Source organism: Oryx dammah, unplaced genomic scaffold, assembly GCF_014754425.2.
Source record: "Oryx dammah isolate SB20612 unplaced genomic scaffold, SCBI_Odam_1.1 HiC_scaffold_24, whole genome shotgun sequence".
Taxonomy (NCBI): Eukaryota; Metazoa; Chordata; class Mammalia; order Artiodactyla; family Bovidae; genus Oryx; species Oryx dammah.
In genome coordinates, this window is record NW_024070208.1 from 15,528,678 (window position 1) to 15,552,284 (window position 23,607).

At 39.3% G+C, this 23,607-nt stretch overlaps 1 protein-coding gene across 1 annotated transcript in view; it reads left to right on the forward strand.

Annotated features, from left to right (window-relative positions):
• The window catches only part of GTF2F2 (general transcription factor IIF subunit 2), a 138,034-nt gene that overhangs the window by 91,875 nt on the left and 22,552 nt on the right, over positions 1–23,607 (forward strand). Inside the window, exon 6 of the mRNA XM_040267221.1 lies at positions 19,419–19,518. Coding sequence (XP_040123155.1) covers positions 19,419–19,518 — 100 coding nt within the window. The remainder of the gene's footprint in view (positions 1–19,418; positions 19,519–23,607) is intronic.

Sequence of the window (23,607 nt, forward strand, 5' to 3'; positions counted from 1 at the left end):
GCCTTCCTTATACTTTCAGTAACAATGTGTAATTTTCTTTATATAGAGTTGAACATTTTTGGTAAGGGTTGCCCTGTGTGCTTATATTTTTGTTGCTATTGTAACTTCTTTTCCCTTAAAAAATATGTGGCTGGAATGTAAGAAAGCTACTTTTGTGTATTTGTACCCTTTCTAGTCTGTCATTGTTCAGTTGTTTCTGTATTTTTAAAGTATAGAGTTATATTGCCTGCAAATGTATACTGACATTTTAAAAATATTTCATTAGCTTTATATACAGAGAAGGCAGTGGCACCCCACTTCAGTACTCTTGCCTGGAAAATCCCATGGACAGAGGAGCCTGGTAGGCTGCAGTCCATGGGGTCCCGATGAGTCGGACATGACTGAGCGACTTCATTTTCACTTTTCACTTTCATGCACTGGAGAAGGAAATGGCAACCCACTCCAGTGTTCTTGCCTGGAGAATCCCAGGGACAGGGGAGCCTGGTGGGCTGCCGTCTATGGGGTCGCACAGAGTCGGATACAACTGAAGTGACTTAGCAGCAGCAGCTTTATATAAAATAATAAAATTTCTATGTTCTTAAGTTCCTAATATTATTGATCAGAAATAGACAATAACTTTTAAAAAAATGATTCAGTTTGAATTTATTGATTCCTCCGGGGGAGAAAAGAATTCAGCGTGGAGGAACCTAGGTTGTAAGGCTGGGTGATTTTTCTGAAACAGGTATCCAATGGTTTCACAAGTATGTGCGTATGTGAAAACTCATCAAATTGTACATTTCAAGTACCTGCAGTCTATTGTATGTCAGTTACACCTTAAAAACAGTATCACAAAACCTTTGCTTGAGTCAGGTTTCTTACTGATAATCTTGCCTTCATTTGCTTTCATTGACAATTTCTGTTACAGTTTTTGCTAATGAACTTTCAAGGAGTGCAGTTCAGTAGTTACCATGGTCCCTGACAGGTAATAGACACTCTGAATGTATTAGGTGGAATGTAATTGAATAACATTAGATTGCTTTTCCTTTAGTACAGTGCTTACAGCACTCGCCTTGCAGGGAGAACCACCAGACTCCAGTGAGAACTGTGAGCCATCAGTAAAGAACAAGGAAGGCAGAGAGCCACCTCTGAGTAAGGGCTGGCTTTGCCGGGGAGGCAGTGGCCCAGGAAGGAGTTTGCCAAGCAGAAAAGGAGGAGTGGGTATAGAAAATAAGATGGCAGATGCCACAGGGTCCTCAGACGTTCTAGAGGCTCTTCTGTTTGAGTAGTAGTCTGTCTTACCAGGGGGCAGTAGTGATAAAGAGCCTGCCTGCCAGGAGACAAAAGAGCCGTGAGAGTTCCATCCAACCCACTCCAGTATTCTGGCCTGGAGAATCCCACGGAGGAGCCTGGTGGGCCACAGTCCATGGGGTCTCAGAGAGTCAGACACGATTAAGCAACTTAGCACACACGCACGGTCTTGCCTACTCTTCCAACAGCTGGTGGCTTTTTCAGGTTGGTTTCTCCTCCAGTACCTGACACCGGGCCTCGCCCTATGTTAGGTCTGCAGAACCCTCTAGAATTCAGTGCAACAGGTTCACTTACTGTACTCACATGCTGCTCTGCCCCTCCACTCACTGGTACTGCACAGCTTCTCTTCATCCCATCTTTGTTCTCCCTGATACCAGTCTCTCCTTACCCTGCTTCATTCTCTGTATTGCGGCCAGAATCAACCTTGATTTTACAGTGATTCATTTGCTGTAGGCCCCATGTTTAACAGCTGACTCCTGATAGCTTTGATTTGGCATAACAATGTGATTCCAATCTCATTTGTGTGTCTTGAGCAATGCTGATGAAAAAGCTATTCAAATGGGAAGGAAGGGCAGCTGTCTTCTGTGGAGTAATGGGCACAAGTCACTGGGCTAAAGAGGACAGGATTAGAAAGTCCTGGTCGAAATCAAGATAAATCGAGGTGTCCTGTAAGTGTGGCTTTTACACTTGGATGTTTATACCAGTCAAAACAAGGACAAACACAAGCATAGCATTACCTCGAATTTACTAGAAGTCAGCCATAAAAAAGAAGGAAAATCTGTCATTTGCAGCAGCCTGGAAGCACTTGGAGGGTATTATACTCGGTGAAATAAGGCAGAGAAAGACAAATACTTTTTGATATCACTTATATGGAATCTAAGAAGTATAACAAACTAGTGAATATAACAAAAAAAGAAGCAGATATAGACAACAGATTAGGGGTTACTCATGGGGAAGGGGTAGGGGCAATGTAGAGATGGGAGTAAGAGATACAAACTATTAAGTATAAAATAAACTACAGGGGTATGTTGTGTGACAGGGGGATATACCCAATATTTTGTAATAACTGTAAATGGAGTGTAACCTTTAAAAACTGTGAATCAGCATATTGTATGCCTGTAACTTATATTGTACATCAACTATACTTCAATAAAAATTTAATTTTTAAAAAGTCAGGATATAACTAATATCGTTTTTGTAATAAACTTAATATGATAAATTTATATAACATAACACTATGACCAACCTAGATAGCATATTCAAAAGCAGAGACATTACTTTGCCGACTAAGGTCCGTCTAGTCAAGGTTATGGTTTTTCCTGTGGTCATGTATGGATGTGAGAGTTGGACTGTGAAGAAGGCTGAGCGCTGAAGAATTGATGCTTTTGAACTGTGGTGTTGGAGAAGACTCTTGAGAGTCCCTTGGACTGCAAGGAGATCCAACCAGTCCCTTCTGAAGGAGATCAACCCTGGGATTTCTTTGGAAGGAATGATGCTTAAGCTGAAGCTCCAGTACTTTGGCCACCTCATGCGAAGAGTTGACTCATTGGAAAAGACTGATGCTGGGAGGGATTGGGGGCAGGAGGAGAAGGTGACGACAGAGGATAAGATGGCTGGATGGCATCACTGACTTGATGGACGTGAGTCTGAGTGAACTCCTGGAGTTGGTGACGGACAGGGAGGCCTGGTGTGCTGCGCTTCATGGGGTCGCAAAGAGTCGGACACAACTGAGTGACTGAACTGAACTGAACATAAAAAATAGAAGCACATCTATATATTTAACTCCTATATATTGTCAGTTAAAAGTTCTTAGAGGCAATGTAAATTCATAAAGAAAAGACAGAAACATTGGGGTTTTTTAGTATGTAGCCTTTGTTCTTAGAAGATTAGAGTAAGAATATGTGAAATGCTAAATGATTTAAATTCTTTGAGATAAATCTGATTTTAGCATTAATCTTTTGTGGCTGTGTTACAGAAGTTCATATCCAGCTTTTATTTTCATTCTTGGATGTAAAGTTTAAATTTTTCAAAGTTGAAACATAGGCAGAAATATTCTTTCCCTCCTTTCTATTCACTTTCTCGATGGAGAGAGAGTGAGACCATATGGCCTCAAACCCCATTCACGTTGGAAAGTCTGAAGCAGTGATTCAATAGGGACTCCTTTCTCCCTTTGGCATCTTATATGATCGTCTAAATGACTCTCACTTTTTTGGGTCAATGTCAGGGTCACCACAGCTGGTCCTAAACAGATATTCTTGAACCTGACCACTCTTCTCATTTTCCCCCAGCTTTCATTTGGTTCTAGTTAATCTCACTTTTTAATTTTTCAAAGGTTGCCAAAACAGCGTGTTAAAAGTTACCTTATATTTTCAGAAATTCTCTCTGAATCCCAGCCCACACTGATGGCCACATCCTGCCAGATATCCCTCATCTATTATTCCAGCATTTATAGTTTCATGGAGTCTCTAATGAAGTAGCCATTTGCTTGAGTTGCTTAGTCTCCATAGCAACAGTATCTTGGTTTGTGTATGCCTGGGTAGCTTCTTACAGCTTGACATGATATGCAGCTAATATTTCTGATTTTTCCTCAGAAGCAACTGGAAATTTGCAGAACGATATTTTAAAATTTGCTGAATAGAAGTTGTTTGATTCCACTGTTGTATTCTCTTGGCACTCATCACATAGTCATAGGATCATAGACACTTTAATTTGGAAAAATGATTCATACTTGCAGTATATATCACAGGGACTGGCTAGAGAAATGCTGCGTCTATCATCATAAGCAGCTTACTTAATCCCTAACCTAAATAATTTTAGGAGTAAAAGAGAGCCAAGGTTAGCAGTTGGGGCTGCTTGACGATCTTGGATGCTTAGCTTTAAACCATCTTAAATAATTCTGGTTATAAGTATTCAAGTTGCAGTATAATAAATATGAAAATGCGAAAGTGCTTATCACAGTAATTTTCCCAGTCTTTTGTTGTCAGATTTCTGTTAGGTCAGCCTCTTTGAACTGCATTGCCTCATTTATTTCTCCTCCTACACACCCACTCTACGTTCCTTCAGTCACTACTGAAGCTAACAGTTACAGAAATCTGTTTTCATTTTTGAAATGTGTTTTCTTCAGATTTCACATAGTGAAAACATGCACCTTGCAGAAAATACACATTCTCTAATACGCATTATTTGGACAAGACAGTGTAGCCTGTTGTGATAGAATTCACAGTTTCAAGAATCTGATCTCATCTTAAATGATAAAAAATTATTGCTGTACCATCTGTTGTAGAATATGTAAAAGCTCACTTAAAACCACCAAGTTCATTTGACACCTCAATTGCTTTTATCAAACACACTCCATACTTTAACCCTTACCTCATATGTGAATAAATGAAACCCACAGATGCCCACTTCCCTTTAGTTATCATCGTGATCTGTATAAAAATGCAGCAAACTCAACAAATTCTGACTAATTTCTTTCTTGGCTCTGAATATTGAACCTGAAGAAGCACCAGCATATTTTAGAATGTGTTCATTCAAATATATATGTGTACATATACATACATACTTTTTTTTTTTTCACTTTTTCCTGCCCAACTCAATTACTGAATGAATTGCGCTAGGAGACCATAGCTGCTGTCCAGGAACGTTGCCCTGGGTTTCTCCGTGGACACTGACTTCACCCGCACCTTCAGCTAGCAGCACTGGGGGCCCTAACGGCTTCCCTGGCGGCCCCACGGTAAGGAGTCCACCTGCCAGTGCAGACGGGAGGTGCGGACTTGATCCCTGAGCCAGGAAGATCCCCTGCAGAAGAAAGTGGCAGCCCACCCCAGTCTCCTGCCTGGAAAATGCCATGGACAGAGGAGCCTGGCAGGCTACAGTCCGTGGGGTCGCCAAGAGCCAGGCGCGACTGAGCACAGATGCACACCAAGGCTGCCGTTGGAGCATGGTCCCTGTGGACGTTCCATGGACACAGACTTCACCCTCACCTTCAGCTAGCAACACTGGAGGGATCCGGGGGAAAGAGCTTGGTATAAAACTGTTACCACAAAGGGAGAAATAAAGCAAGGGTTTGTTTCCGTAACTGCTCTTCAGCCTCATTCAGAATGTCTATCAAAGCAACATTTACAAAAATTAATGACTTGGATCATCATATAAACAGTTTAGCAAAATAAAATGGATTTTGTCCACATAAATAGCCTCTGTAATAACTTGTATCATCCATGCATGTTGATGATGCAGAAAATATTTTTATATATTTGTTTGGGGCCCATAATAGTAGTCATTCTCTGACTAATAGGAGTTACATGAAGAATAGCCTGATATCCCTAATGTTTTATAGGAGTTAAAAACTATAAAGTAAGTGACTAAAGGTAAAGCTTCTCTTAAGTAGCGCTAGCAATGCAAGTAAAATGACACAGAGTCTGAATCCATAAAGCATCAGGACTGTTTCTGCCCACACCTTGTTTTAGAAAAGGTTTTCCTATATGCTCAGCTTTTTGTCTTTGTACTAAGACCAGCTATAAAAAACCTAGACTTGATTTGAACCAGATAGTGTTTTATGTATTTAGAAAAACCGGGACTGAAACATTTCTATAATGCCTCCTTCTCTCTACTCATAGCAAGAAAAATTATTTTCTTAAATTTATAAAATGATATATTCAGTTCTTAATACATCTGTCCATAAGCTCTATAAAAGAAAATTTGCTAGGTAACTTCATGTCAGTGTTCACAGTTCCTCACCAAATGATAACCTAGCTAGAAACCTGTTTATCAGTCAGCAGATAAGAAGTCTTAGGAGCTTACAGAAGTGGGGGCTGAATGTCTCTTGATAGGGCTGGCAACATGAACTGCCAAAACTGAAAATAGAGAATCTTAGGGTAATGATTACTCTCAGCACTTGATCAATATGGTAACAGGAGCATTAGTGTTTCTGTTATGAAACTGAGTGAGTTTTATTATATGAACGGTCATCTCTAGCAGTTTCTCTTTTACTTTTTAAAGCATTTTATCCACAAAAGTAGAACTTGTGTGAGACTAAGCTCTCAAAAGCAAATTCAACTTTAAATTAATCAATACATTTCAATTCTTAATGAAAAGAAAAGGCTTTTGCATTCTGTTTCTTAAATACTTGATTATTGAGGTATTTACTTTAAATTAATGAATATATTTCAGTTCTTAATGAAAAGAAAAGGCTTTTGTATTCTGTTTCTTAAATACTAGACTATTAAGGTGTTTTTAATCAAGATGTGTATGATGTGATTCGAGAACATTCAAGGGCTTGGCGGCGCCCAGGACCCCACTCTGAGCTGCCACAGTGACTGCTTGGCCCGCAGTTCCCTCCTCCCATCGTCTCCGTCACACATCCCTGTGGGGTTCCATGAGCCCTTGTTGTTCATGGGGACTCCACCAGGAAGCAGGAGGCAGCAGTCAGTTCCTGAGCTGTGGGGGAAGCTCAGGCAGGAGTTCCTCGAATCAGTGCTGAGGCAACACCCACCCTCTGTAGAGGAGAGTGATCTGGGAGAAGAGCTGGATGGCGAAATCTGAGTGGCATGAGTGAGGTGATGATGGCAAGACCTCTACACGTTGTCTACGTGGGTCCACCTCACACGAAAGTCTATGAGGGTCAGTGTGGATAAGTGTTGGGCCAAGCAATTAAAAGGCATAAAAATCTAAGCTAATCATTAGACATTATGGGCAGAAAGGGACCCAAGAGTTATTGTTTAATGTCCCCTGAAAGCAGTAGCCTCTTTGGCTGATGAAGTGAAACAATGCGTGTGAAATAATCTAAAGCTGTATGGAAAAAAATCTAGAGAAAACCAACTAAAAATGTCCAGGCAGTGAAAAAGAGGGCCAAGTGAAATAGATAAAGGGAAGGAGGGGAACAGTTACTTCGTTCAGTTGTATCCGCTCTACAGTTGGTCTGGAAGTGACCCCATCTCCTGGGAAGAAAAATACATAACCTTCTGTAATCATGTTTTATATGAGGAAGATGGGAAAAGATTTTTCAAAACTATTTAGTTTAAATGGTTATGTGTTAATCTATGTAACTTAAGAAGATGTTCTGCTCAAGTGCATTTTTCTACCTTTGTTAAACTCAGACTCATGTTCTAGTCACTGCTGGTTGAAAGTCATCTGTGAAAGACTGATTTGAGTGCCCTAAGGATTAACTCCAAAAATACTTTGACTGCATCTAAAATTCAGTAAATTTCTTAAATTTCTGATATATAAACAGTTACCCAAAACTATAAGCTCCCATATTTTTAATATGTCTCTTGGTGCTGTGGTTTAATTATTTGTTCTAATTAGCACTTTCATGAACATTACGTGTTTTACCTGCAGCTGAATGACATTTAGAAAGAAATTTTCTTATCCTTGAAGACATCAAAGACAATGAAAGAAAGTGCTTTTTATCTGATGTAGCCAGATACCCCTATCAGGATAAAGGATGAACTTAGTTTCCATAAATCTTGGTTTCAAAATCTAATCGGTGAAGCAGATTATTATTAAAAGTTGTGCTTATTCACATAACTTCCATATATTTCTGTTTAGTGTGACTATTTGAATGATTACAGTAAGTAAAAGAATAATAAAATGTATTGAATTATACTTTGGGACAAGCCACTTTTAAGTGTTTAAAGATTATCTGGCATACTTCTGTTGCTATAATTATCATTTTTTCTTGTGAGAGGTGCCAAGGTGTTGAAGAGATTGGCTAACTTGACCATGGTAACACCTGGAATAGAACTAGACCTTAAAACCGGAATCTGGTTTTAGATCCTGCCATGCCATGGTGTATGGTACATTCTCTCTAAACTAAGCATTGTTCAGAGCCATTCTGGGTGCCATGGATTTGCTTTAATCTTTGATTTTTATTTTTAATGGGAAATTATCAGCATGAATCTGAATTTAAAAGGTATTTCTTTGTTGCTCTTTTGAATACAGTCATCCCTGGGCATCCATGGGACATTGGTTCCAGGACCCCCTGCAGACACCAGAATTCCAGATGTGCATGTCCCTTATACAAAATGAAATTCACAGATGTGCATGTCCCTTATACAAAATGAAATTCACAGATGTGTATCAAATAAAATGATATTAATAGCATTGGACCTTGTTATCCGTGCGTTTTGCATCCTCAGCTACAGAAGGCCGGCTGTATTGAGTTATAAATACAGTTCCTAGTTCTTTTTACCCACCACTCTGGGAATCATAGCAAATTATTTAGGCTTTTTACTTTTCTTGGGGTATGGAGAAGAGAAATAAAAGTTCTTAAAAATGAAACAAGTATTTTTGTCATTCATCATCCATTGGAGTTTAGGGTAATTTTCAAGAGTAGCTACTTGGACATGTCTTGAGAACTGACAAATGATCCCTGATTTGCTAAACTTTTTTTCCTCAGGAGTTTCTACTTTGTGCCTGTACTAAAATATTAACTATTTGATTAACAGGAAAAGGAGAAGTGGTAAAGGGTTTTTTACCTCAAATCTGTGGCTTCCTTCTGCCCCCACCCCCTTCTGCTTTGCCTGCCCTTCTTCTTCCCCCATCACACACACGCTTACGTTGAAATACAGTCTTTCCAAGGTGAAAAACAGTTTGCTTTCAGGAGATGGTATAAGAAATCATGCTTGATGTGGTCTAAAGAAAAAACACATTGCAGTGAATAAGCTGCAGGTGAGCACAGTCCATAGTTCTTCAGGCACTATCAGATCTAATCCCTTGAATCTATCTGTCACTTCCACTGTATAATTGTAAGGGGTTTAACTTAGATCATACCTGAATGGTCTAGTAGTTTTCCCTACTTTCTTCAATTAAAGTCTGAATTTGGCAATAAGGAGTTCATGATCTGAGCCACAGGCCAAAGTTCATAATTATTTGAACAAAAACTCCAGGCAGTGTGAATCTTAGGTACCCTTTTGATTCCCAGAGTCACAAGAACCGGTTGTGTGTGCTGTCTTCTGCCCCCTTCTTCCAGCTTGGGCATCTGTGTGGTACTTGGATGCCACCAGAGTGCTGGTGACTGGGAAGTAATGCCACTGCATAGGCTGAAGGGGCCTTCCCTCGTGGCTCAGATGATAAAGAATCTGCCTGCAATGCAGGAGACGTAAGAGACATCGATTCGATCCCTGGGTCAGGAAAGATCCCCTGCAGAAGGGAATGGCTACCCACTCTAGTATTCTTGTCTGGAGAATCCCATGGGCAGAGGAGTCTGGCGGGCTACAGTCCACGGAGTCACAAAGAGTCAGGCATAACAGTGACTAACACAAACAGGCTGAAGGTAGCTACTGAACATGCCTTCAAGTTTAAGATTACTTAAGGAAAGACTGAGAGCAAAGGAAATTATATAAGATAGTAAAAATATTCTGGCCATTGGGTAAGATACTTATATTTTGGACTATTGAGTGGAGATTCTGTGTCTTTTAGCTAATGGAGGATACTCTCTGGAATGTTGGTGATGTATGCTCTTCCAGGAGAAGTGACGATTTGACAAGGGATTGACAGTCTTACAGTGTTTGGCTGTAAAGCAAAAATTAGGCAGTAATTAAAAAAACAAAACCAAGACGCTTATAAAGTGTCTTCATTATGCTCTCATTTATTTTACCTTACCCAACACATACCCAAAACTTGTGGGTGACTTGTTTCTAACTAATGTAGGAGCAAAGTCCACTGTGAATTTTTATTCCCTCACCAGTGAAAGAAATATTCTATGCCTGTATCGTCCTGTATGGTATCCACATGAGGCTGTTGAACAAACTTAACGTGGCTGACGTACCTGAGGAAATGAAGTTTCAGTTTAAATAGTTGGATATCGCTAGTGGTTACTCTGTTGGATAGTGCAAGTGGATAATGGAGTTTTTTCCCTTTGTTGGGTTTTTCCTACAGAGTGAAAATTAAGCCTTATGTGTTTGACAGTCTCTTCTCTTAAATGGCAGATCTAGGTGTTAGCATGTACTGTGCTGTGCTTAAATTGCTCAGTTGTGTCCAGCTGTTTGGAACCCTGTAGACTGTAGCCCACCAGGCTCCTCTGTCCATGGGGATTCTCCAGGCAAGGATACTGGAGTGGGTGGGTTGCCGTTTCCTTCTCTATGTTACTGTAAATCTTATGATATGACGTCCAGATTACCATTATTGATTAATTGCAGCCTACAACTTGTCTTCTTCTCATCTTTTTTTCCCCTCACTTGCTTATTTAACACATTTATATTGCATGCCTAATTTCTGGGCCCTGGGAATATGAACAAGGTCCCTATTTTCATGAAGCTTAAAATAATTAACAGGTATTTGTAAGACATTTAAATTACTTAATTTTAATGTTTACTCTCTGTAATCCTTCCAGGTAAGGATATGTTTGATTACTTATCAGTTGCAAGTGCTGAAATTTTTTGAAATCCACATTCTAACAGACAAATGTGTGTTGGGTTGGCCAAAAAGTCCGTTCAGGCTTTTCCTTAAGGTTGTATGGAAAAACCCAAACGAACTTTTGGCCAGCCCAATACTGTTAATGCTATTACTGTTCCTCTGAGAAACCCTCTGTCCTGTTGAAGCTTCCTGTAAATGCACTGTCTTAAAACTAGGCATCATCAGAACCTTTTGGTATTAGTAGATCACCTGGTTATTCCCTCGCCTTGCCTTCCCCCTAGCCTTCTGCCTGCCCGCTCCTGAGCTGGGCCTTCTTCTGAACGTTGCATCTTGTTTTCTGACTTGGGGCCCAGAAGGTGTTCTCTCGCTCACAGGCAGCCCCAGCACTCTGGCTGTTCCTGCTTCTCCTTGCAGGGACACTTTTCTCTCGCTCACCCTGCAAATGTCAGCCTCCTGCTCCCCCGTGGGAAGCACTGTTTACCTCCTTCACTGCTTTACTCCCTCCTTTTCAATAATGAAATCAACATCGTAAGATAATTTACCTTCTTTTGTGAAACCTGTCATTTTAAGAATAGCATAAATTGCAGTCAAATACAGCTGGAGCACAAAGGATAGATGGATGCTAAAGTAATGATATTTACATCATAAAATGACTCCTACACATTGGCAGTTGCTGATGGAAACTGTTGTTCAGTGATTTTGGAGTTGCTTAATTCTATACTTGACAACCAGATTAGCTAGGCAGTATTACTTAGGGATTTTTGCTTAGGCAGGAGAATAGTCTGTGTGTATATAATGAGGCGTTACTGTGGAATTTGTTAATACGGGATTCAACCTTTTCTCATGTGATATAATTGTCCAGTAAAGGTGTCATTTGTTCACTTGCTTAACCAATATTCATTGAGTTACTTTTATATAAGACGCACTAAGTGAGATCAATGAAGGATTAATTGAATAAAATATGTAGACTTGTCTTCCCCAGTCTGCCAACAGCTTAGAGCGATAGAAATTTGGCTTTTTTTCATTGTTTTAGATTTTGACATTTAAAATATTTGGAGGGTGTTTATACTACTTTTTTATTTGAGGATTGAATTCCCATTACAGTATGTAAATTGTAATACACTATAATGAAGATCTTTAAGTAACTTTAATAAGGTGGATTATGAACCATAATTATAGCCTGTGGCTAGTGACATTGATGAAATAGGAATCTTTTTTCAGTGTTGTAAAGAAGAATGTATTGGACTTCTCTGGCAGTCCAGCAGTTAAGACTCCGTTCTTCCCATGCAGGGTGTGTGGATTCGGTCCCTGGTCAGGCAACTGTGATACTACATGCTACTTGGTGTGAGCAAATTAAAAAAAAAAAAAATGCTCTTTTGCATATGTCTGTGTAGAATTAGGCTAACTGAAAGCAGGTGGGTACCTTCAATTTCCTTTCCAATAAAGGAAAATTGCTTTTTTTGAGATGTAGTTGTTACACAATATTATATAAGTTTCCGATGTACAACAAAGTGATTCATAATGTTTAAAGGTTATATTCCATTTATAGTTATTACAAGAGAATTACTTGTTTTTAACTAAACTCAATGAGCTTTTAATTAGAGATGTTATTCAGTTATATGGCCTTTTAGGGAGTGTATAGATTACTTGAGGCTTTGGGTTAAAAAAAAAGATCCGAGTTCCCACTGTTTTGCTTTTAAGATTGAGAAGATGTATGCAGAGTTTTAACACAGTTTCTACAACTTAGCAAAATACTTTATAGATGTCTGTCGTTATGGTTGTTTTATTGGTGTTTTCACTCTCAGGTTATATAGCCCTTGAGCTTTTCCTTTGATTGGAAAGTAAGAAACAGACCCTTTATATGATATTCTAGAAAGACTGGTAATTCAGTGAATCCTAGTCTTCTAAGACTGTGGACATATATTCTAAACTGGACTGAAATGGTGGTAGTAATTAGCACCACACTTTTGTTTTTTAGTAGTTTGTAAAAGTAGGGTCTATCTGTGTCCAAATGATCACATAGTAATATTTTTCTATTATTATTTCTTGAAAATAACACCATGTTTTTAAATTTTCTGAAAAAGTTAAGACTCTGTTTAAAAAAAAAAAAAAAGATTTATTTATTTCTGGCTGCGCTGGGTCCTCGCTGCTGTGTACTCGGGCTTTGTCCTGTTGCAGCGAGCAGGCTTCCCACTGAAGTGACTGCTTTGGTTGTGGAGCACGGGCTTAGTGGCCTTGCAGCATGTGGGATCTTTCTGGACCAGGGATCAAACCCATGTCCTCTTCATTGACAGGCTGATTCATAACCACTGGACCACCAGGCAAATCCCAGACCAGTTTTTCAAATGATTGGGACAATAAAACTTTCATCTTTCCCCCAGTCCAGCCCCAGACCTCTGTGTGTAGTTTGCTGTTCAGCTGTGCAAACCAGATATTTCCACATTGTATTATTTTGTACAAGCCTAGTTTTAAACCTTATTTTGACTTTGAAGGCATCTTGAGGTCAGTGATGTTTAATTTGGTACATTGTCCAGTGGTGAAATGGAGTTGCAAATTGCTCTGACACTTCATGGGATAATGTTAAATGAATTATTTAGTGTTGAGTAAAGAACCCTGCTAAATTATTTTAAACTATTCAAGTTAATTAAAGTATTTTAAGGTTTAGTTTTTCAAAAATATATTTTCCATCCATAGGTTAACCTTTTGAATTTTGAATCATAAGATATCCTCTTTTAATTAAAACAAAACCCTTGGACTTGACTTTTTAAATGTATAATAAGAAGGTTAAATTTTTATATGATCTCTTTAAAAAAAAGTTAATTCAGTGTTTTCCTTTATATATTTAAAAGATTGACTACTTTGAGGATAAAAATGGCATGACACTCTATGGATGATGAAATTGGCTGTTAGAACTTGTGCATTAGAATTGAAAGGAAACCATGCCACCTAAATCTGAATCAGGATGCAGTGGCTGAAAATAAATTGTAGTGTAAGAGTATGACAAGAAATAAGCTACCATTTATAAAAACGCACTTAACCTAAACACACTGAAATCCCAAGGAATTTTCAAGCTGTGAAGTAATGGGAACAATCATTTAATGTGGGAAGAAGAAGCCAGTACATGCCTCCCTCTTTGAATGTCTCATAAGATCAAATTGTGGAATGAGGTGATTGAAACAGAAAAGATAATTTAGTGGCAGCATAACAGCTAGATTACCATTTAGAGAGGCCAGGCCCCTGAGACATGATTGCGTTAAGGGGGTAGGCCTAAGGTTAGAATACAGAGAGAGGTGTTCAGAAACAGGCTGCCACTTGTTTTTTTCTTTTTCTCCCCCTCCAGAGGAAACAGTGTCAGACTTTATTTTTCTGGGCTCCAAAATCACTGCAGATGGGGACTGCAGCCATGAAATTAAAAGACACTTACTCCTTGGAAGAAAAGTTATGACCAACCTAGATAACATATTCAAAAGCAGGGACATTACTTTGCCGACTAAGGTCCGTCTAGTCAAGGCTATGGTTTTTCCTGTGGTTATGTATGGACGTGAGAGTTGGACTGTGAAGAACGCTGAGCCCCGAAGAATTGATGCTTTTGAACTGTGGTGTTGGAGAAGACTCTTGAGAGTCCCTTGGACTGCAAGGAGATCCAACCAGTCCATTCTGAAGGAGATCAGCTCTGGGATTTCTTTGGAGGGAATGATGCTGAAGCTGAAACTCCAGTACTTTGGCCACCTCATGCGAAGAGTTGACTCATTGGAAAAGACTTTGATGCTGGGAGGGTTGGGGGCAGGAGAAGGGGACGACCGAGGATGGGATGGCTGGATGGCATCACCGACGCAATGGACATGAGTCTGGGTGAACTCCAGGAGATGGTGATGGACAGAGAGGCCTGGCGTGCTGTGATTCATGGGGTCGCAAAGAGTCGGAGACGACTGAGCGACTGAACTGAACTGAACTGAAAGGATTTACACATGCATAGTTCTCAGTTCAGTCGTTCAGTTGTGTCCGACTCTGCAAACCTATGGACTGCAGCACACCAGGCTTCCCTGTCCATCACGAGCTCCTGGAGCTTGCTCACACTCATGTCCATCGAGTCGGTGATGCCATCCAACCATTTCATCCTCTGTCATCCCTTTCTCCTCCGGCCTTCAATCTTTCCAAGCATCAGGGGCTTTTCCAGTGAGTCAGTTCTTCGCATCAGGGGGCCAAAGTATTGGAGCTTCAACTTTAGTATCAGACCTTCCAATGAATGTTCAGGACTGATTTCCTTTAGGATTGACTGGTTTGATCTCCTTGCTGGCAACCCACTCCAGTACTCTTGCCTAGAGAATCCTGTGGACAGAGGAGCCTGGTGGGCTGCTGTCCATTGGGTCGCACAGAGTCAGATACGACTGAAGTGACTTAGCATGCATGCATGCATTGGAGAAGGAAATGGCAACCCACTCCAGTATTCTTGCCTGGAGAATCCCAGGGACACAGGAGCCTGGTATGCTGCCCTCTATGGGGTCACACAGAGTCGGACGCAGCAGCAGCATAGTTCTAATCCTTTGTAAACATTCCTGTACCTGTCTGCAACTGTTCGTTTCTTTCTAAACATTTATCTGTCAGTCACTTTGAGACATCTTCTCAGCTTGGAGGAGTTGTTTCCGCCTAGTCTTTTGGGCTTCACCTCTTAGGAACATGGGCTGTCCTGCTTCAGCTTACCAAGTGCACATCTTGGAGTTGTTCTTTACTTCATAGCAGCACACAGTCAGTTGTCATAATACCAACCCCCTGTCCCTCTTCAGTCCTGCAGATAACCAGTTATAGGTAGTGAAGTGAAGTCGCTCAGTCGTGTCTGACTCTTTGCGACCCCATGGACTGTAGCCTATCAGGCTCCTCCGTCCATGGGATTTTCCAGGCAAGAGTGCTGGAGTGGATTGCCATTTCCTTCTCCAGGGGAACTTCCTGACCCAGGAATCGAACCTGGGTCTCCCGCATTACAGGCAGATGCTTTACCGTCTGAGCCAAATTTGTTTAATGTTTGTCTTCCACTAAGCAAGTCTTTTCTTGGTAGACAGAGGCACCCAGAAAATATCCTGATGCTGGGAAAGATTGAAAGCAGAAGGAGAAGGGGAAGACAGAGATCGAGATGGTTGGATGGCATCACCAACTTGATGGACATGAGTTTGAGCAAGTTCCAGGAGATGGTAAAGGACAGGGAAGCCTGGTATGCCGCAGCCCATGGGGTCGCAAAGAGTCAGACACAACTGAGCCACTGAACAACAACAAGAATAGGCACCCAGGAAAGATTTGCTAGGTGACTGACTCTGTAAGAAGCTTCCTCTAAAGTCTGGGCATGGCACAGCTTCAGCCATGGGGACGCATGTGAGGTAGAACAGTGGATTGAGCTGGAGAGGGAGCAGGGACTAGATCCCAGAATGACCTGCCGTCATGGGAAGAAGCTTGTGCATCACCCAAGAGCAGTTAAGAGGCCATTGAAAGATTGTAAACCCAAGTCCATCTTTGGGTGGATATCTCCCTTCTAGGTCTCTAGCTAGTGCTTTCTTCCTAGTTTATAGAAACTCTACTTGGCCCATGAAAACAAAGTAACACAGTAAACACAATTATGGTTACATGTACAGTAAATTTCTGAAGAAATTTCTAGAGTCCTTTTTTTACACTTCATAAAATTATGATCTTATATAGTTAAAGGATATATATGGATTTGTAAATAATTGGAAAAATTAAAATACTTATATTTTAATACTGAAATAACTGTACTCAATTTGGCAATCACAGTTAAAAACAAAACCAGTAGTATTTACAGCTTTCAAATTTAAAAAAAAAGGCAATTGGTAGATCTCTTAATATCTCCTGAGGAATTTGGTATTATATATCAAATCTCAAAGAAAGGCAGTGCCAAAGAATGATCAGATTACCGTACAGTTGCACTCATTTCACATGCTGGCAAAATTATGCTCAAAATCCTTCAAACTAGACTTTAGCAGTACGTGAACTGAGAACTTCCAGATGTACAGGCTGGATTTAGAAAAGGCAGAGGAACCAGAGATCAAAATTTCTAACATCCACTGGATCATAGAAAAAGCAAGGGAATTAAAAAAAAATCTACTTCTGCTTCATTGATTATGCTAAAGCCGTTGACTGTGTGGGTCACAACAAACTGTGGAAAATTTTTAAAGAGATGGGAACACTAGACCACCTTACCTGCCTCCTTAGAAACCTGTATGCAGCACAAGAAGCAACAGTTAGAACCGGACATGGAACAAAGGACTGGTTCCAAAATTGGGAAAGGAGTACGTCAAGGCTGTGTATTGTTACTCTGCTTATGTAACTTCTATACAGAGTACATCATGCAAAATGCCAGGCTGGATGAAGCTCAGGCTGGAATCAAGATTGCCAGGAGAAATATCAACAACTTCAGATACTCAGATGACACCACCTTATGTCAGAAAGCAAAGAGAGGAACTAAGAGCCTCTTGAAGGTGAAAGAGGAGAGTGAAAAAGCTGGCTTAAAACTCCTCTTTCAAGAAACAAAGATCATGGCATCTGGTCCCATCTCTTATGGCAAATAGATGGGGGAAAAGTAGAAACACTGACAGACTTTATTTTCTTGGGCTCCAAAATCACTGTGGAGGGTGATTTCAGCCACAAAATTAAAAGATGCTTGCTCCTTGGAAGAAAAGCTATGACAAACTTCGACAACATTAAAAAGCAGAGACAACACTTTGCTGAGAGAGGTTCATATAGCCAAAGCTATGGTTTTTCCACTAGTCACGTACGGATGTGAGAGCTAGACCATGAGGAGAGCTGAGTACCAAAGAATTGATGCTTTCAAACTGAGGTGCTGGAGAAAACTCTGGAGAGTCCTTTGGACAGCAAGAAGATTAAACCAGTCAATCCTAAAGAAAATCAACCCTGAATATTCATCGGAAGGACAGATGCTGAAGCTGACACTCCAATACTTTGGCCACCTGATGTGAAGAGCTGACTTACTAGAAAAGACACCGGTGCTGAGAAAGACTGAGGACAAGAGGAGAAGGGGGTGACGGGTGTGCTGCAGTCCATGGAGCTGCAAAGAGCCAGACACGACTTAGTGACTGAGCAACCACCACCTAAAAATAAGCAGAAGGAGACAGGAAAGAAACTCCATCCAATAAATTAAATAATAATGTTATAGAAAAAAGAAAAAGTTACCTTAGACTGCAAGTTGTTCCTTTGAAGGAATTTTAAATGAAAATTATTTTTAAAGTCCCATTAAAAGAAAGTAACATATTATGTTCAATATATATTATTTTTAAATGAGCAACATTTTTATAGCTTTCAAACTAACCTTCCAAGAAACAATATTTCTTTTTCCTATAAAAAAAAGTATACTTACTTTTCTGATTATAAAAGTGATAGATGCTTATTAGAATTTAGAAAATATATGGGAATCTTAAATGCCTTCATTTTGATCTCTTCCCATCTTTCATGTTAAGTTCCACTTTCTTTAAAACTGTATCTTCTTTTTTTTTGTCTGTATCAAGTAGATAATTTTCTAATATAGTTCTCAGTTTCTTTGCTGGGATCATTGCATCTCACTTATTCCTTTGGGATTCATTTAACTTTTTGCTGAAATGAATCCTTGAGTAGTTCTCTTGGTGAGGATCTATGTTTTTGTATGAGTATTTTTATTTCATTCTTACTCTTTGATTATAATTTAGCTAGACATGGCTGGCAATTATTTTTCCTGTAGTGCTTTAAGTTAAAAAGTCTATAGGTACAATGGTGCCTTTTGTCCTTTAAAAATAGTTACTTTGGGGAAAAAAGTAGTCATTTTGGAAAGCTGCACCTTTTCCCACCTTAAAACGGTTTTTGTTTTTTTTTTTTTTTTAGATTTACTGTGCTCACATACCAGAATAATTTTTAAAATAAGAAATAAATGGTTGAATGTGAGTCACTGGGTATGGTAATATATGTTGTTGTTGTTCTTTAATTGGTAAGTCGTGTCAGACTCTTTACAACCCTAAGAACTGCAGCCTGCCAGGCCCTTCTTGTCCATGGGATTTCCCAGGCAAGGTACTTGAGTGGGTTGCCATTTCCTGCTCCAGGGGATCTACCCACCCAAGGATGAAATCCACGTCTCTTGTATTGGCAGGTGGATTCTTTATCACCGAGCCACCAGGGAAGCCCATGGTAATATTTAGCCCAAAACAAAATCTCCTAAGATTGCTATTTGAATATGTACCAGTATTAGATTTTATAATATGCTCTGCGTAGCGTCATGTGTTTATTTTACAGTTCTTTTTCCAAAAGCGCTATTTTTAGTTGTATTTTAATTTAGATGGATCATTTATCTGCACTGTCCAGTGAAGCAGCTACTAAGCCTGAGTGCTGATGTGTCCTGATTTTATATACTTTTGTCAAATGATTGGAAGTTTTGAATAAATACCTTGATTAGTTTTAGACCATATAACTTAAGATAATTCACTTTTACATGCAGATTTTTTTTCCACAAATTTAAAGCTGATTAGCATCTTTGTTTCAAAAGTTAAGGTTTGACTGTACAGTATGAGATTTAGAAGAAAGTTGTAGAAATAAACGACATCCTTTGTATGTTTACCTGGTGGTCTGCTTTCCACGTTATAGTCATGTACAGTGTGTTTTTGAAGTATTAAGTATATATATCTTCTTTATATGTGAAGTATTAGGTCTTGATAAAAAGATTATCGGAATACCTGTTCAGGTTTCACTCTAATAAACAAGTAAGTTTGTTAATGATGCCTTCTGTTTTTCAGATTGCAAATAGAAGAATCTTCCAAACCTGTAAGGCTATCGCAGCAGCTGGACAAAGTCGTGACAACCAATTACAAACCTGTTGCTAATCATCAATACAATGTAAGTCTTCATGTCGTTCTTCATTCTGGTCTGTCTGTAATGTCATAGACTCCTAGGTTTTGAAAGGACCTCAGCAGTCACACACCTTGCCGTCAGGTGCTTGAGGTATCCAGGCTTACTGGGCAAGATAACAGTTTGCCAAGCATAGAAAAGGTATTCACTCTATAGCCAAAGTCATACAATGAGAAGAAGACAACCACTGTTGAAGTGATTCCTGAAAAGTTTTTCAGAGAAATCAAACATCTCTTCAATGTTCCTAATGGTTTGAAGCATAGTATCCTTAAAAAATATATATTAGCTTTAGAGTTTTTTCTCTACCTTTATAACTGAGAGTAGGATCATGAACCAATGGTCATTTTTCCCATTATTAAGATCGCTTTGCCTAGTTTCAGCTTTTATAGGAATTTTTACAGCCTCACACTACTATGTAAAGTGTGCGCTGCCTGTATGTAAGAAAACTTTTTCATTAAAGTATATTGTATGTACTATATTTATTACATGTATTGGAAAAGGAAATATCAACCCACTCCAGTGTTCTTGCGTGGAGAATTCCATGGACAGAGGAACTTGGCAGGCTACAGTCCATGGGATCGCAGAGTCAGATGTGACTGAGCGACTAACACGCACTTTATAAATATATAGTGTACATATTTGTACACATACACAGTGTATGTATTTATAGTACACACATGTATACATCTTATGTGTACTTTGTGCCGGGCAGTTTAAAGGTCTAACTGTTGTAATTATTGCTGTGATCCTTACTTTATTGATGCAGAAACTGGGGCACAGAGAGGTTTGCTTCCTTGAGGTCACACAGCCAGTAATCAAATAGTCCAGACGTTGAACCATGGAAACTGGTTTAAGAGCCTTACTATTTTTTTTTAATTGAAGTATAGGCAACTTACAATATTGTGTTAGTTGTTGATATCCAGCAAAGTGATGTGATTTTATATATATATATATATATATATGCATGTATATACACGTGTGTGTATATATGTATAGTGATAGTGTTAGTCGCTCAGTTATGTCCGATTCTTTGTGACCCCGTGGACTGTAGCCCACCAGGCTCCTCTGTCTATGGCATTCTCCAGGCAAGAATACTAGAGTGGGTAGCCATTCCCTTCTCCAGGGGATCTTTCTGACCCAAGGATTGATCCTGGGTCTCCTGCCTTACAGGCAGATTCTTTACTTTCTGAGCTTCCAGAGGAGCCTGTGTGTGTGTCTGTGTGTGTGTCTGTGTGTGTGTCTGTATGTGTGTTTCTTTTTCATTTTAGGCTATTTCATATATAGTAGTATGTATCTGTCCATCCCTTACTCCTACTTTACTCCTCTGCCCATTTCCTCTTCGATGACCATAAGTTTGTTTTCTAAGTCTTTGAATAGGACCCTTACTCTTAAGAAACCCGTGTTGCTGTGGATCCTTAGCATTGCTTAAAGAGCTAAGTGATTTGGGTCTTGAAGTCCCTGCAGTGTAAGGAGAAAGTGATGATTTTCTGAAAATAAAAGAAAGTCCAAGTTAAGTCAAGTAGCAGTTGAGAGTTGATGCCTTTGTGTCCTACTTTGTTGCTTAAGATTTCCCCTTAATACTGAATTTAGGAAGAAATAAATACTCTTTTAAGTTTGGCCTTTAAGTTCCAAGCTTGTCAAATGATGCAGGTTAGTATCTGCCCAACTACTACTTTATGATATTTGACTATCTTATGGTTATTTTATAAAGACAGGTAGCAAATGTAGATGCCTCCAGGGCAAAGCAGGCATCTTCTTGGGTAGGATGCTGAAATTTAAGAAGGTAAATGGTAGAGACTGTGATGAACTGAAGTGCATGTGCCCCTTCTAAAGACATCCAAATTTTAAAAACTGCTATACTGTTTCTCTCTATTGTTTATAATAGGAAAGGACTAGAAACAAATGTCCAAAAATAAGGATTAGTTCAGTACTTAAACAGTTGTTATTTTTTAGTGCTAGGTGCTAGGGTGATTTTATCCTAATTTTCTTTTTTACGAAATCTTTTTGAATTCTTGGAATTGTCAGTCTTTCTGAATTGTTGGAATTGTCACAGCGAGTACCTATTGTCTGAATTGTTACAGTGAAAGTTTCACAGTGTAAAGTTTTTCTGTTGCAGTGGGAAAGAGGGGAAAGCTAGGGAAAAGTGTTAGTACTTAGCCATGACAGTGTCCTACCACAGTTATGTAAGATTTGTCTTCTCTGAACAAAAAATGCTTTTTGGTTTTTTTTAATGCCAGTTTTATGCCTGAGATACCTGCTCTTGGTGAACCAAATAAAGTTTCTGTCTTCAAGGAGCTACCATTTTTTTCAGTTTCTCTGGTTATGCCCTTTCAGACCCTTTTTGGGTATAATCCATATTTCCTTTGACCTAGTGAGTCCACGTTTTGAAATTACGATTGCTTTTTTCTTTAGTTCCATTACAAAGGTCACTCTTGTTATGCTGTTACATACCATCATTTCTGAGGCAAAAGGAAAATCTCTCTTAGGTCAGAGCTGGCACTTTCGCGTGTATCAAAGCTCTGACCTCTAATTCATGTTCAGAGTGATGTTGGCACTATATCTACCTGGCAGGTATAGAAGGATAGATTCCAAGTGTCATATTTTTGGAGTGCTTTCCACTGCTCTCTTTTTACTACTAAAATAAGTACAAATACATTGTATTCTGAACCACTTGTTAGGATATAAAGCTGTCACCTCCCTTTTAAAGAGACTCTTTAATGTCAAGTGACATTTCAGTTCACTGTATCAACCTTTGTTAACGTTGTCATAGCATTAATGAGTCATTAATATTGATGTAATTATAGTGATGAGTCATATAATCTTTAATTAACAAAGATTGACTATAAGCTACCATGTTACACTGCTTGAATGTTTAGTGATTTCCGCCGCCCCCCCCACTCCATGAGAGTGTATCGGAAATTGGTGGAGGCACCTGCATAGCTCTTAAAAGCATAGATAGTATTATAATAAAATGCTAACTATAATAAGAGTGTAAAGCTTTTGTTTTTGTGGTCAGGGAACTAAGAACCCACAAGGCACGTGGCCGGGGAAAAAGGTTTTTTACTGATAGAGTCATATAATCCAAATATAGAGTCACTGATGTATAAGATTCCTTTCAACTGCCCCCACTCCTGACTGCAGGTAAGGGTGCCTGTGTGTGTTCTGTGTTCTGATTGACTTCATGGACATCATTATCCCGCCTGTGTAAATGTCATAGCATTCTGTTATGTAGTCTCCAGTCATAGGACCTTTCTCATAAGGAATTGTGCCCTCTGTTGTCCAGACAGTGGTCTCAATGCTGGCTGTAGACTAAAATCACCCTGGGAAGCTTTTAAAAAAGAAAAATACCTTCAGAGATTGATTGTATTGATCTAATGTGGAGGCCAACTATCTTTAAAATTTTTACCTAGGTAGTTCTGGCATTCAGCCACTGATCCAAAGAGACAGGAAATCTGCCTGTCCCTTGTGGCATGTCTGCCATCTCCTGTGGCATAGGGAGCAAAAATGATACCTAGAAGGGAGGCAGGAAGTCTCTTTCCACTAAATCTAAGGCTTTTTAGAAAGAATTAGTATCTTCTTGTCTCTATTATCATCAACTCCCCACCCCACCCCCCTGCTTCCAGCTTGAAAAAAAAAGACTTCTCTTTGCCTTTTCTCCCCACCCTGGCAAGAGCTGTTGGTCTGAAAGTGATAGAACATTAGAAGAAACTGAACTAGAAAATTAGTGTTGGAGGGAGCAGAACTATTATATAAAATCTTGAAATAAACCCCCAGGAACTAAAAAGAAAATTTATTATAATGCATACTCTGTTTCATTCTGTGGAGCGACCAGTTATGTTGTCTTAATCTTCAGAACTAAGGTTGTTGGGGGTGTTTTTTGGCTTGGCTTTTTTTTTTTTTTGGTTTTTAAGTATTTATATATATGCATATAAATTTGGAATTTTGCTGATTAAAATGGGTGCCTGCAGGACTGAATTTAAAGGCCTCTCGGCAGTATTTGCTACTGTATTATAGAGTATAGTGTAAGAATACTACGTGGTTTAAAAAAAAATGCTGCATGCTTTGTCCATTTGAATT